The sequence below is a fragment of the Chiloscyllium punctatum genome, chromosome 1, assembly GCF_047496795.1.
Source record: "Chiloscyllium punctatum isolate Juve2018m chromosome 1, sChiPun1.3, whole genome shotgun sequence".
NCBI lineage: Eukaryota > Metazoa > Chordata > Chondrichthyes > Orectolobiformes > Hemiscylliidae > Chiloscyllium > Chiloscyllium punctatum.
The window spans coordinates 90,932,268-90,948,500 of record NC_092739.1 but is presented as its reverse complement, the minus strand read 5'-3'; the positions used below and the strand labels follow the sequence as shown (position 1 = coordinate 90,948,500).

At 40.6% G+C, this 16,233-nt stretch overlaps 1 protein-coding gene across 1 annotated transcript in view; it reads left to right on the top strand.

Annotated features, from left to right (window-relative positions):
- Nucleotides 1-8,941: 8,941 nt before the first annotated feature.
- Nucleotides 8,942-16,233, top strand: part of rgs7bpa (regulator of G protein signaling 7 binding protein a) — a 106,187-nt gene continuing 98,895 nt past the window's right edge. The window contains exons 1-2 of the mRNA XM_072570862.1: nucleotides 8,942-9,996; nucleotides 10,724-10,890. Coding sequence (XP_072426963.1) covers nucleotides 9,847-9,996; nucleotides 10,724-10,890 — 317 coding nt within the window. The 5' untranslated portion in view covers nucleotides 8,942-9,846. The remainder of the gene's footprint in view (nucleotides 9,997-10,723; nucleotides 10,891-16,233) is intronic.

Sequence of the window (16,233 nt, the reverse complement as noted above, 5' to 3'; positions counted from 1 at the left end):
ATTTTTAACCAAAATTGGTGGTAGAGTGGACTGTGAAGATGATTAGGTAAGAATACAACTTGATCAAGTTGGGCCAGTGGGCTAAGGAATGGCAGATGGAGTTTAATTGAGATAAATGCATCGTATTGCATTTTGGCAAGACAGAAACTATACAGGAACAAAAAAAAAGAGGACTGCAGATGCTGGAGATCAGAGTCGAGAAGTGGTGTTGGAAAAGCACAGCAGGTCAGGCAGCATCTGAGGAGAAGGAGAATCGACGTTTCGGGCATAAGCCCTTCATCAGGAATGAGGCTTGTGAGCCAAGGGGGTAGACAGATAAATGGAAGGAGTGTGGGGCTGGGGAAGGTAGTTGAGAGTGCGATTTGTAGAAGAAGGAGGGGGTAATGGTGATAATTAGAGAGGAGCATGGCGCGGATAGGTGGGAAGGAAGATGGACAGGTAGGACAGGTCATGGGGGCAGTGCCAAGTTAGGAGGTTAGATCTGGGATAAGGAGGGGGGAGAGGAAATGAGGAAACTGGTGAAGTCCATATTAATCAGATGTGGTTGGAGGATCCCAAGGCAGAAGACGAGGCGATCCTCCTCCAGGCATCGGGTGATTGGGGTTTGGTGATGGAGGCCCAGCACCTGCATTTCCTTGGCTGAGTGGAAGGGGGAGTTAAAGTGCTCGGCGGTGGGGTTGCATCATGCGTGTGTCCCAGAGATGTTCTCTGAAGTGTCTGCAAGTCGATGTCCTGTCTCCCCAGTGTACAGGCAACCACATTGGGAGCGATGGATACAGTAAATGACATGTGGAAGTGCAGGTAAATCTATGATGGATGTGGAAGGCTCCTTTGGGGTCTTAAACGGAGGTGAGGAGGTAGGTGTGGGTGCAGGTTTTGCAATTCTTGCAGTGGCAGGAGAAGGTGCCAGGTGGGGATGGTGGATTGGCGGGGGCATGGACCTGACAACAGAGTCGCAGAAGGATAGGTCTTTACAGAATGCAAATGGGGTGGGGAGGAAATATCTCTCTGGTGGTGGGATCTGTTGTAGGACTTAACAGTAGGGCCCTGAAGAGTATTTTGAACAGAGAGGCCTAGGGGTACAAAGTCCCCTAAAAGTGGTGTCACAGGTGGACAGGATGAAGGAGGTATTTGGCACACTTGTGTTCATTGGTCAGATATTAAGTACAGGAGTTGAGATGTCATGTTATAGCTGTACAAGACATTGATGAGGCCATATTTTGATACTGCATACAATTCCACCTGGTTATTAAAGTGGAAAGAATGCAAAAAAGGATGTTATCAAGACTGAAGGATTTGAGTTCTGAGGAGAAGCTGAATTGGCTGGGACATTTTCCTCTGTAAGGTCACCCTTCACAGAGGTGATCTTCCAGAGGTTTATAAGGAGGTCATGAGGGACATAGATAAGCTGAACTGCCAAGGGTCTTTTCCTCAGAATGGAAAAGTCCAAATCTAGAGGGCATGAGTTTAAAGTGAGACCACAAAGATTTAAAAGGAACCTGAGAGGCAAACATTTTACACAGAGGGTTGTGCATATATGGAACAAGTTGCCAGAGAAAGTGGTAGCGTTAGGTACAATTACAATATTTAAAAGACATTTGGAAGAGTACATGGATGGGAATGGTTTAGAAGGATATGGACCAAATGGGACTAGTTCAGTTTCGGAAGCCTGGTCGGCATGGATGAGTTCGGCCTAAGGGCTGTTTCTGTGCTATATAGCTCTTATGATTCTATTTCCCTTCATTAGTAAAATCTTTCCACAGTAAACAAAAACCCATTATTCTCAGAAAGTCTTTCTCTAACACTATGTTTTAAGATATTATCATGACTATATAAATACTTAAAAGTTAAATCCCTTTAAACTCCAAAAAAACCGAAATTCCACAGGGTTCAAATTACAGCTTTCCCTTTTCCAGTTGTAAACACTGTATAACTACTTCCGGCATCTTCTTATGACCAGATCTGCTTTTAATTCTACCTTCAATTTATCTACTGCTCCTTTTAGTTTAGCCTTATTCAAAAATTTCAAGTAATCCAGTATTATATCTTCTACCATCAGAACACACTTAGCAACATTTGAAGCCATATTGAAAGTTCAAGCTATGCAAAAAAACTTCTATACAACACTGTTATGTTCTTAAATTCAATAATTTTAAATCATTAACAAAAGCCCCCACTTGTTATCACACCAACTGATAGCTCAACTGGACAAGTCAGACCGTAGAATGAAGTCCACCCTGCTAGACCACACACTTACTTTCATTACACAAGTCTACAGAGTTTCTTTAACAACAGAAGTTTTCACGAAAAACAAAAATAAAAATTACCTAGTTACAGAAGTTAGAAAAACCTTAGAAACACCAAAAGTTTCAATCTATTCCCCAATGCGATCGATTTAGTAACAAATCCAGAGAAATTACATTCTATATGTCCGATTAAATTCCATCTGCCATTTCTCTGCCCAAGTCTCCAGCCGATATATATCGTCCTGCTGTATCCTCTGGCAATCCTTCTTGCTACCTGCAGCTCCCCCAACCTGTCGTCTGCAAACTTAATAATCAGACCACCTACATTCTCTTCAAATCACTCACCGGTATATATGACAAACAACAGGGGTACAAGTACTATTCCCTGCAGCACACCACAGGCCCTTCGGTCTCCAGACAGAAATACTGGAGGCCGAAGGGCCTGCCCCTATGCTGTACTGTACTGTTCTTTGTTCTTTTTATATAAAATCTTAAATTCCACTTATCTGATTCTCCTTACTTCATGAACTGTGACATTTTTTGCATGAATACTCACCAAACAGACAACTTAGACACTTCCTCAGCATCTGATAAACTGTGGATTTCAAGCAAGAAATACACCTAATCTAAAACTATCATATATTAAACTTTTCTACTGAGGGAGCCTATTCCCTTTTTGCTCTGAAAATAGCAGATTATATTTGATTCTGATCCCAGTCAGATTTCCTCCAAACTATCCCAAAAAAAAACTTCATCTCTCAGTTTTATAAATGTGAATCAACCTTCAATTATTCTAAACAGAGAACAAGTTAGTGGCCACTTATAGTGCTTACTGTTTCCATCGTAACCCATATTAAGGACAATTTTACATGAAAACACAGGTATTCACTGCTCTTCCAGACGTACTGGATTAAGTTACTGCTCTGGAATGCCTGTCTGATTTAGTCTATTTTTTTTTTAAAACTTTGTAAAAGTAACGAATAGCGATATTCCACTATTTTAAAAACAAAACTCAAAAATGACACACACAAATAAAAATATATATATAAAAACTCACAATTCATCACAGTCAGTCTCCATGTAAACATGCAATATTAATTCATTGAATTGCTGTTTGCCCAGTGACTGACTTTTCAATCCAATTAACAGAGCCCAATCCCTTTACATTTCACTGAATTGCAACTCTATCTTTGCCTCCTGGTTATCCTTTTATATTCCTGCATTGAATGCAACTGTGTCTGGTCATTATTTCTCCAAGTTGTTTTGTTTTCTATTTGCTCATGGGATGTAGTTTGCATTGTTGATAAGGCCCAAATATCTAATAATTCTCAAGAAAGGGATGGAAAGCCATCCTTTTCAACTCTTGCAGTCTGTGAGATGTAGGTACACTAAAATGCTGTCAGATTGGTAATTTGAGGAATTTGAAATAACAGTGATATAGTTCCAGGTCAGGAGATGGTGGCATTCCAATGTATCTGCTGACCTTCTAAGTAATTGGGGTCATGGATTTGAGTGGTACTTTCAAAGAAGCTTTGGTGAATTCTATACATATTGCAGCCCTGATGCACTGGACGGGAGATTTTAGGAAACTATGGAACCACAGATCTAATCACTGTGCGAGAGGTCACTGAGAAGCAGAGTACTAAATTTGTAGTAGGAATGAGACAAATATCTGAAAGCAGAAGCAAAAGCAGCAGAAAATCTGACACCAGTGTAAACAGGGATTCCAAGCCCTTGTTATATGCTAGGCTTAGGAGAATGTTTTGTACTTCAGGAGTGTGGGATATAGGTAAAGTAGTGTTACTTCTGCAATCATAATTACTTATGCAAGGTAAATGAATTCACACCAGTGTATAATTGTTTCAGCCAAGAGCTGAGTTAACAAGAATGAAAACTATGTGAAGGAAATATATAATTGTTTTTGTAATAGCTAAAATGTGCATACAAGAATGAAATGTGCCTACAAACAATGGTGGATGTTACAGACAAATAGATAAGGTGCTGTGAGGGTGTAGGTTAAGCCAGATATGCCTGTACAAACAGTAGTTTATAAGCATCTGTTTCCCACTTCTGCAAAAACAAGAACAAACCACAATTAAAAGGTCATAAGACTCAATATGGATGAGGAATGGGAGGAAATGTTACAAGTAAGGGAAACAGATGCACTGGACGGATATACCTAAGAATGGACCACAGCAGGATGTGGTCAAATGGCCTTGTGAGGCCAGAAATAAGCATTTTGTCACAGACAAGGCAAGAGATTAACAAGACTAATGGGCGCCGGTTTTAGAGAAGTGGGAGATTAAACAGGGGAGGAGCAATGGGAGGAGGAAAGAGGAACGAATTACATAAATATTGTGTACTCGTTAAAGTGTGTGTGTGACTATTTTGTAAATAGACAGCACACCCCTCTTGCAAGAGCGTAATAAACGATACTACTGCTTCAGATCTTGTCTCAGACTGAAATTATTGAAGTGAGTGAGCTTCGTTTCTCACAAGGAGCAACAATGATCTTGATTTCAGTTTGGGGTCTGTCATTGTGGCATCCAGGATGTACAGTTCTTGAAATGAATACCATTGGAAACAGGGAGAGGGAGTCAATAAAAATTAAAGTCTAGGATACACACTAGTGAAAAGTGGTATCAGTAAACATTAGGAGCAAAGGAAGAGTGTTGAGGAAACTGACGTTATCTGGAACCAAAATAGAAGGGATTCTTGATTTTAATAAAAGTTAGAAATATTGATAGCAGTGCCCAGCTAAAGCTGCACACTGCCACACCATTTCAGGCAAGGTAATGTTGACTATAAATCTCATTAAATATTTCCCTAGGGTCTTTTGCCATTGATGTTAAATTCGTCTGGTTACAAACATTCCTGGCAGTGAAACATCTGGTGTAAAACCCACGATTACTAACTACTCCCGTTGTCACTAACTTTGCCCAATTAAAATGATATTGAAGGATCAAGATTATTTTAATATTGTTGACCATTTTATCAGTCAAATATTTTACATCTATAGTAAATGCAGCATACTGTGTTCCCCTTTCTTCGATCAATTCCCAACCCTGCGTAACTCTCACGGTCAACTGCTCATGGATTTTAGGTCACATTGTTTCGATATACAATGCAGTTGTGTTAAAAGAATGACTGTAACCTGGACACGCCTCCCACAGGTTCCTCTGAACGCGGCTGGATCTCATAAACATCATTAAAATGGAGAATCGTGAGCAACGGAGCCGCTCCTTCAGACGATACATCGACTCCACTCACACTCGACGCCGCCATCTTTGATTTGAATAGTCACGAGCACCAACCGCCGGTCAAGCAGTCGTAATAGCAACGGAGAACCCATTCACGTGCCGGTCAGCAACTTCATTGTGATATAGTAATCGTCAGGCCAAGCCATCGTGGTGGCAACATGGAACTTGTCCACATGTCAGCGAGGCTGCTTCTTGCCTTGCACGTGACGTTGGGGAAATGGCGTCTTCTGTTGAAATGGGTTGTCAGTGATGATACAATTAGTTACAAAATAAGCCTTGTATTTAACTTTTTTGTTCATCAAATCAAATCCGAACTGTGCGAAGAAGCAAATTTCATACCAGTATGCATACTACAGGCCATGAAATGCAAATTGATGGAAAACGTATTAATTCACGTTTGAGCAAAACTACATATGAGAAACAAAGCTCACTCACTTCAATAATTTCAGTCCCAGACAAGATCTGAATCAGTAGTGTCATTTATTTTGCACTTGCAAGTGAGTGTGATGTCCAGTGTCTATAAGGCAGAGGACATACACACACCAAATTCAATTCATACACAATATTTATATAATTTGGTTTCTTTTGTTTTACATTGCTGCTCCCCGTTTACATCCTCCACTTCCCTAAGACTGGCCCCATTACTCCTGTTTATCTCTTGCCTTATCCTGCCTTGTCTGTGACAAAATGCTTATTTCTGGCCTCACAAGGCCGTTTGACCTCATCATTGTAGGTCATTGTTAGGCATATTCTTTCTTCATCATTATCTACCCCCTCCATCTGTACCTTTCTCGAGGCCGTTCTGATTCCTATTACCGTTTTAATTGGGGTTTGTTCCTCTGTCTCTGTAAAAGTGGGAAACAGATGTTTATACCTACTGTTTGTACAGGCGTATCTAGCTTAACTTCATCCCCTCACAACATCTTATCTATTTGCCCGTAATATCTACCATTGTTTTGTAGACACGTTTCATTCTGGCATACAATTTTAGCTAATACAAAAACAATTATATATTTCCTCCACATCATTTCCATTCTTGCTGACTCAGCTCTTGGCCAAAACAATTACACACTGGTGTAAGTTCATTCACCTTGTATCAGAAATTAGAATTGCAGAATTGCAGAAGTAACATTAATTTACCTATATCCCACATACATATGGGGTCAAAATGTGCCTTAGTATTTCTTTTGTTGTTGGTAAGCAGCACAGATTAAGTAATGAGTATTCAGATTGCTTGACAATGTCGTATAGATTTATTTATGGCCTGTCTTTACATATAATGATGGACATATGCTCTTTCTGGTATGTTTGGCAGTTAGTCATGTTGTTACATCCTGTTCTTTGCCTCATTAGCATATTAAGCTCTTCAAGAAATAATAGGATATTCATATTCCAAGATAAAATTACATGCACTGAGAGAAAACACGTATACACAAGGGTAGTTGTAAAACTATTTATTCAAAAACTATAATTACAACATCAAAAAGTTTGAGCCTAAGAATTACTATAACGTATGAGCAGCTTGACAATCCATCCAGACCTTATGATACAACCTCCCTGAGATTTAGACTTCATATTAGGGTGTTCGTAACTGGTAGGTGCCTTGAAATTTTGCATATCACCAGCAAATTGTTGCCTTGATGTGCTTCCACACCTCCATTTTCCAATCTTTGTTTTGTGTGTGCAATTATAATATTTTTTACAGTCCTCAGTTAGCTATTGTATTCTTTAATGCTGTTCTGTCTGATGTGACTTTATAAGCTTCACATTTTATTTATTTCTGCCACCATCATATTCCCTGTGTAGAATATATGACTCTGACTTTCTGTCCAACACACAGGTTAGATAGTTCTGCACTTTATGTCAGTCATGTGCCATCTGCATTCTCCCATTTACTTGAGATTTTTTCCTGTATCTCTGAAAACCTGGACTGGTTATGATTTGGCAGGATTGTTCTAATTTGCCTTCCTGTTACAATCTCTGCTGGTGATGGTAAGTCCTTATGAAAAAGGTGTAGTTATTTTGTTTCCTGAGCTTGACTTCAGCACACAATCCTGCTCCCATGCCCACGTGTCTGTCCTTGGCCTGTTGCAATGTTCCAGTGAAACTCAATGCAAACTGGAGGAACAGCATCTCATCTTCCGATTAGGCACGTTACAGCCTGCCGGTCTCAACATTGAATTCAACAACTTCAGATAATTTTATTTCATTTATTTTTTAAAAAAATTTTTCACTGTTCTGTACCTCTTATTTCTTGATTGTCTCTCTTTCTTTCGCTCCCCAGTCTCTCATCACCTTTTACTCTCTTCTTCCGCCTTTGCTGCCCTTCTCCCCTGTTTTCCATTTTGCCTCTGCTTTACCCCTCCCCCCCTCCCCCACATATTTTATCATACAGCTCTCGCTTCAGCCTTGGTTATTCACAGCTCCTAATCTCTCTATAATCTTTCTATGCACTGTCATTATCATCTCTTTATTTCTACCTTTGCTTCTGGAGCCATGACTCTCCTTCTCTCAGCCTCGTATAAATACCTCCCTATTTCTCCCCTTTTTTAAGCTTTGACAAAGGGTCAGTTAGATTCGAAACGTCAGCTCTTTTCTCTCCTTTTCTCTCCTATGCTGACAGACCTGCTGAGATTTTCCAGCATTTTCCCTTTTAGTTATTTTGGAACTAGGTTTTGCAAATTTTTAAGAAGATTTCAACTTTTTGGACGTTTAAATTCTAAATATGTATATTTCTAATTATGTGATTCTTTGGAAACGAAACCAACAGTTTAATTTCCATCGTTATTTTCTCATTACGTTCAGATGCATCCCTTTCAGTCCTGGGTATTTACTAACTTTAACCTTACCTCTTTATCGATGGTTAGTCAATCTAATATCACCTACCTTCTCTTTCAATGACTCAGCTTCTTTTGCCTTAATAAAGGTCAAGGTAAAATATTCATTTAGCACCACCTGTATTTGTAGCTAATTTCCTTTTTCCCCTAATTTTTCTTAACTTTTCGAACATCCGTCTAGCACCTATCTCTCTCAACTTCAGTTTTAGCAATTGCCGTCTTATCTTTGTGTTTCTCACTTCAGAAGAGAATACAGTAATATTTTTCTAGTTGTCAACTGAATCTAGGTTTGAGAAGTTTCTCCCGGCATATAATAAGAATGTAATTTCTGTCCCGATGTTATTGTATCGAGGTCCAGCAGATCCCCACCAAACTTCTAAAACATACACGAACACCTCTGGGATAAATGTTCAAGTGTTTCGAGCAGTTGCACAAACAGTATTTTCTACGAGTGTTTCTGCTGTCTGAAGTGCGTTTATTGTTATCGACACTAAAACATCTCGGAAGTTTTTTTTAAAAAATCTGGATTTTTACCATGGTTCGTGTTGGAATAGGCTTTACACCGTAATTCGAATAGAACTGCATTACACAATTATCCACGGACAACTGAGGTGAGGTACTAGTTTCATTTGTTTGCTGCTGAGTTACTTGGAACTGACGAGATTTCGTAGTTTCCTCAAAACAGCTCCCGGACTGTCGATGAACATGACGGAAATATCGGAAGGCAACGATGGATGTGTTGGAATGACTCGGTGCTGAATGCCAATTGTCAATGAGATTGATCTTCTTCAAAGCTGTCACTTCCCGTTTTAACGGCTGAACGTTTCACTGTTGAAACGGTGTCGATAGTTGCATTGCCTGCGCTGTTTCCCATTTCCTTAGCTAAGTGTCTTAACTAGCAAGCTCCAGCTATTCGGCTCACATTAGTATTCTGTCCTATCAATGTGTTGTGTCGCTATTCACGTCAGTCTGCCTGATTTCTGCGCCTCGCGTTTCCAGAAGGTTACAGCCACACACAAAAAAAATTGGGAAGCTCTAAGATCCGAGCAAACGACCGCGGTCACTTCCTACCCACCGGGGCTCTTTAATTTTGTTTCCTGAGGTGAAAATTTAAAAAAAAACTACAGTGACCTCCCTCGTCCCGGGAGAACTAAAGGCGAGATCGTTCCGGTCTAGGACTTCTGGAGCCGACAGATTCTGAATGGAAACCCCTAAATCATCCAGATGTGAACATCTCCCCGATGAAATCCCCACCCTTAGCAGCGAGGAACATGGTGACACTGGGAGATTTCAGCTCTTAAATAGCGGGGAATTTGAAGCATGTTGAAAGAGGCCAGCCAGCGCCCGTTTTACCGACTCAAGGTTATGTAGGGGGGAAAGGAATAAAAAAAATCTATTTTCTTCTGTTTCGAGGTTATATTCGTTTCCCGGAGCTCGTGCTTCATCGCAACACGTCTCACTCCCCTCCCTAAGCAAACAGCAGCCGATCTTGGATGTGTATGCATGTGTTCTGCAGTGAATGGGCGCATACCCCGCCGCAAGTCGCCAGGCTCCATCGTGCAGCTCGGCAAGGAGCTGGAGAGGGAAGCGGGGAGGACAGACAGCTTGGAGGTCGCTGCTAAACCCTTCCGGGCACTCGAGGAGTGTAAGATGGTAAGTGCAAACTCCCAAAACACACACACACACACAAATCCACCCTGCCCACCTTTCAATTCTGATCACGTGCAAATGCACAACCGTATTTGTTAATGTGGAGCATCGGCCTGAGTGATGACTGAAATTCAGCCTGGTTCTGACGCGTCTATTTATGGCACGGCTTATCTATTCTGCTGCATGTGAGTTCACTGCATGTTGAAGCGCTTTACCGAATACTAAGTGAAGTTCCTGTGTCAAGAAGAGACAAGTCCCTTCACTCCGTCGAACTAGACACAGCCTGCGTGTCCGGGAAAACAAAAGTGTTAGATCGGAGTAGAGGATAGCATGTCACTCCTAAAGAGTACGAGTATGTTGTCCTTTTACAAGAATTACTGATCTCTCCGTTGAGGTTTATTTGCAGGGTTGCATTGATCTGCGGCTCAGATGGAAGCTGGACAGGTATAACCGATGGTATAACATTTTAAAACATTCTGCGCCATGATAGGAGAATGCTGCTGGTGTGGTGATAAAATGGCAATGTGGTATGTTGTGAGTACTGTGTGTCTGTTTAATAACCGACAAGTATGGCTGGCCCTCCATTGACCTTCAATTTCCTTTCATCATCCGTCTAAATCTCAAATCTTGCTCTTTCATTTTCTGACCCACATCCCACCACACCTTTTCGCTTTCTTTGAACGGACCTGTACCTCTATTTTACGGTGACCGTCAGAGTTTATCTTTTCAGCTGGTGCAAGACTTCAACACACAGGTGGCCCTCTACCGCGAACTGGTCATTTCCATTGGGGACGCCTCGGTGGACTCTCCCTCCCTGCGAGCTGAAATGCAGAGGACACGGGCCAAAGGTTGTGAGATGGCCCAGAACGCACATCAGAAACTCTCCGCAATCTCAGGGTGAGTGAGACCTTTTAAACTTCAGTCATCGATACGGAGCTTTGAAATTGATTGAAACTTCCATTCACATCATCGTACACTCTGAACATAACTATCGCGAGGGAAGGGTTTTTTTTAGTGAATATATGATGCTTAATCTGTGCGTGAATCAAGACTTTTACATTTGTTTTAACGTCTATGTTTTAGAATGGTGCAATGATGTGCTTACTAGTTGATATGTGTTGTACCACGTTATGATCGTCCCGATAAGTCTCTTCCCCTCGCCAGCTTTTCTAAAGCTTTAACACTGCAGTTTATTTCCGTATTCAACGAAATGTGGAATTTATTGGTTTAGGTTGAAAAATGAATTGGAGGTAAAGCCACATTTGTTTTCTTGTATAGTTTCTATTGACAGTCGTGCGTTAGTTTTTTAGTGTGCTAGCATGTAGCGCCAGTCTAACTCCTGGCTTCCCAACATTACATTTGATTTGGGTTTGGCTTTGCTTTAATAGTGGATGAATTTGAGAACCGATCAGTTGAGTTTTGCACCAAAGTGGACTCGGTTCCATTCCCAATCTGTGCTGATCTCAAGTAGAAGTAAGATGATGGACCCACTGTTAGTCTGCAGTTTAGGATTCATTTGTGTAGCTACCCAGAAGAAAGGACTGATTCTGTATCATCACTGTTGCTTAGTGCTGCAATGTAATTACAGGCATTGGAAAATATTATTTTCAAAAAAGTTAAAACAGGTGACATTTTATTTTGCATCATTCAATAAGTGTGCTTCAATACCAATAATTGAGGAGATACAAAACTATTGCTGTAATCGGCTCCTCGCTAGGGTTTGACAGATTACAGCACAGTTATGTTATCTCCCTTTCTCAGTCTGCAATTAAATCTCCTGCCAATGTTTGCTATTTAGACTCTCATTTGTTAAATGACCACTTTTTTTCTTAATACAGCAGTGGGTAACTTGAGCTCCTGGAATGTGTTCTCTACAGAAAGGAAGAGGAGAGTACATTGGCTGGAAAAGCAATAACAACAGTCATAATAATTTCTTTCTGAAACTGACCATTGAAGTAGAGCCTTTACTACTAAAGTTCAGTGGGAATAGGGAGGATAAATTAGTCTGGAAAGGCTCAGCAGGTCTGGCAGCATCTGTGGAGAGAAATCCAGAGTTAATGTTTTAGGTTGTGATACTTCCTCAGTCAGTAGTTCTTCTGTCAATTTGCCAATGTAAAAGTCAATGGTGCAAAATATAAGTTTGCTCATTTTGCATTATTGACAAAGATCAATTACATCCCAAATGTTTCTTCACTAAGAAGTTACATTGTCAAAAATAAAGTGTATATACGTGTACCTTTGTTTTTCAACCCGTAGCATGTAATATTGTGTGTGTGTATATAATATATATGAAAATCAAAAGCTTGTCTTTCTTCAAGAATAATGTAATAATTTCAATATAATATTATCCAGTATAATGAGAGGTAGTACTTGAACGAAGGGACTGGGATATCTTAGCCAGGTGCAGGAGATTTTGAGGAGAATTCTAAAGTGGAGGTCATTAGGATGTTGCAATGAAAGCAAAGACTGGGATGACGGGTGTACAGTTCACAGAAATAGAATGATTGATTGAATCTGGGTGGAAACAAGTTGAAGTGAAGTAGAGAAGAGGTATGAAAATTACGATGAAGTTTTAAAATCAAGGATTGGTATGATTAGATGAATTATAATTTAACAAACTTTGCAATTTAATTAAAACATTAGAAATTGCAATTGGAAGTTGCAATTTTTCTGTCACCCATATTGGTACAGAACTTGCCCCAGTTAAACTTCATATTTCACGTTAATGTGGCATAGACTTCATACAGTGCGAGTATTAGCCAGCAGTTTAAGATCATGGTGTAGCTACACAGAAAAGTGTAGTGATCCTGCATCACCCGCATTGTTCAGCAGACATTATATACTGTAATTGGCATTGGAGAGCATTCTTTACAATACAATTAAAACAACAGCGACTTAAATTTTACAGCATCTGCAGTTATTTCATTTTAAATTTTGTATGACATCATTTGATAACTAAGTGGTCTGCGTGAACTTAGCTAGGCAACAGTAGCAATTTAAGTACATAGATATTGCTTCAGAACATAATTAGGCTATAATGTGATTAACCTTCCCTTTCCATATCAAATCTTCCAACAGTCATTGTGTAAGAAAGTGGGAAGAGTATAATTTGACACAGAAGATGAGTGCTTTTCCTCAGGGAGCTTCTAATTTAAAAAAAAATACCAATGTTCCATTTGCCTAATTGAGAAACACTAAAATCTCATGTCAGTTTTGAACAGGGTGTTCCAACCTCAAACAAGAAACGATCTGCTTCAAACATTCCCATTTTTTAACAAGGACAAAATGAAAGGCTAACAGTGATCCAGCTCATGGGATATAGGATGGTCATTTTAATATTATGACAGGACTATGTACCTTCAGATTAACTCAGTTATTATATCTTAAATATATTACTGGCCGACAGATTAAAAAGGACCGAAATCCTTAATTGCATGGCTTTTTAGTATTACTTTTGGGTGAAGTAGAGTTGGAGTGTTTTATCCAGGCCCAACAAATTATCCCAAAACTATCCATTAGTGGCATTTAGAGTTTAATTTAGATAAATGCGAGGTGCTGCATTTTGGAATGGCAATTCAGAGCAGGACTTATACACTTAATGGTAAGGTCCTGGGGAGTGTTGCTGAACAAAGAGACCTTCGAGTGCAGGTTCATAGTTCCTTCAAAGTGAATTCACAGGTAGAGAAGTGATCAGAGCATTGGCTTATAAGTGTTGGGAGGTCATGTTGCGGCTGTACAGGACGTTGGTTAGGCCACTTTTGGAATATTATGTGCCATTCTGGTCTCCTTCCTATTAGAAAGATGTTGTGAAACTTGAGAGGGTTCAGAAAAGATTTACAAGGATGTTGCCAGGGTTGGAGGATTTGAGCTATGGGGAGAGGCTGAACAAGCTGGGGCTGTTTTCCCTGGAATGTCAGAGGCTGAGGGGTGACCTTATAGAGGTTTACAAAATTATGAGGGGCATGGATAGGATAAATAGACTCCCTGGGGTGGCGGAGTCCAGAACTGGAGGACATAAGTTTGGGGTGAGAGGGGAAATTTTTTTAAAGGGGACAGAAGGGACAACGTTTCACACGGTGCATGTAAGGAATAAGCTGCCAGAGGAAGTGGTGGAGGCTGGTGCAATAACAACACTTTAAAAGACATCTGGATGGGTATATGAATAGGAAAGGTTTAGAGGGATATGAGCAAAGTGCTAGCAAATGGGATTAGATAAGGCTAGGCAAATTGGTCAGCATGGATGAGTTGGACCAAAGGGTCCATTTCCATGCTGTACATTTCTGTGACTCTAATAATGTCTCAACCCCATTCCTCTTTGATCCACTGTAATCTGTGTGCTTTCTCTCTCAAACATAATCAGATCCCATGTTAGGACAGTTATTCATCTCGAGCTCTACTCATTTATCATCATTCCACTGACCATCATCAGACCCCTCTTTGTTCTCCTGTCTGCTGCCCATCCCCCCCCACCCCCAACCCCAGGATTGGAACTCTTAAAATCACGTTCTGACTCTTCCACTATAATTGGAACCCATCTGCAATCAGGATCTTTCCACAGTCTGGGACCTGTAGCAAGCTGTACCACCTTGTGAAATAGACCCCTACTTCCTTGTTTCCCTCATGGTTTTGTAGAATACACCTCCTTGACACAGGTTTTCTGCTCATTTAGCTTTCAAGCAATCAATTTGTTTCTTTTAAGAGTCTACCAAGAAAAAAACATTGCAGAACATTGGAAAACTCATGATTCCAGATTTCTGCAGCTCATAGTGTCAATTACCACAAAGCTAACTTCTAAACTTGTGTTGTCAGTTGCAAAATGGAATGAATTATCTAGGCATGCCTGATACATTTCTTTTACAGTTAGCAATTGTATTATGTTGAAGAGAATCCTGAGGGACAGGATGTACATGTATTTGGAAAGGCAAGGACTGATTAGGGATAGTCAACATGGCTTTGTGTGTGAGAAATCATGTCTCTCAAACATGATTGGAGAGTTTTTTGAGGAAGTAGTAAAGAGGATTGAGGGCAGAGCCGTAGATGTGATCTATATGGATTTCACTAAGGTGTTCAACAAGGTCTCCCCATGGGAGACTGGTTCGCAAGGTTAGATCTCATGGAATACAGGGAGAACTATCCATTTGGATACAGAACTGGCTCAAAGGTGGAAGACAGGGTGGTGGTGGTGGAGGGTTGTTTTTCAGACTGGAGGCCTGTGACCAGTGGAGTGCCACAAGGATCTGTGCTGGGTCCACTACTTTTTGTCATTTATATAAATGATTTGAATGTGAGCATAAGAGGTATAGTTAGTAAATTTGCAGATGACACCAAAATTGAAGGTGTAGTGGACGGTGAAGAAGATTATCTCAGAATACAATGGGATCTTGATCAGATGGGCCAATGGGCTGAGAAGTGGCAGATAGAGTTTAATTTAGATAACTGTGAGGTGCTCCATTTTGGGAAAGCCAATCTTAGCAGGACTTGTATGCTTAATGGTTGGGTCCTCGGGAGTGTCGCTGAACAAAGAGACCTTGGAGTGCAGGTTCATTGCTTCTTGAAAGTAAAGTAGCAGGTAGATAGGATAGTGAAGGCAGTGTTTGGTATGCTTTCCTTTATTGGTCAGTATATTGAGTTCAGAGGTCATGTTGCGGCTGTGCAGGACATTTGTTAGGCCACTGTTGGAATATTGCGTGCAATTCTGGTCTCCTTCCTATCGGAAAGATGTTGTGAAACTTGAAAGAGTTCAGAAAAGATTTACAAGGATGTTGCCATGGTTGGAGGATTTGAGCTATTGGGAGAGGTTGAATAGGCTAGAGCTGTTTTCCCTGGAGCGTCAAAGGCTGAGGGGTGACCTTATAGAGGTTTACAAAATTATGAGGGGCATTGATAGGATAAATAGACAAAGTCTTTTTCCCTGGGATGGGCGAGTCCAGAACGAGAGGGCATAGGTTTAGGGTGGGAGGGGATAGATATAAAAGAGACTCAAGGGGCAACGTCTTCACGCAAAGGGTGGTACATGCATGGAATGAGCTGCCAGAGGAAGTGGTGGAGGCTGGTACAATTGCAATATTTAAAAGGCATCTGGATGGGTATATAAATAGGAGGGGTTTTGAGGCGTATGGGCTGGGTGCTGGCAGGTGGGACAAGATTGGGTTGGGATATCTAGTCGGCATGGACTTTATTCAAAAATCGTAACACTAAGAATGTAAATGACAAACTAGCTTTATAGTCACCACCTTGATG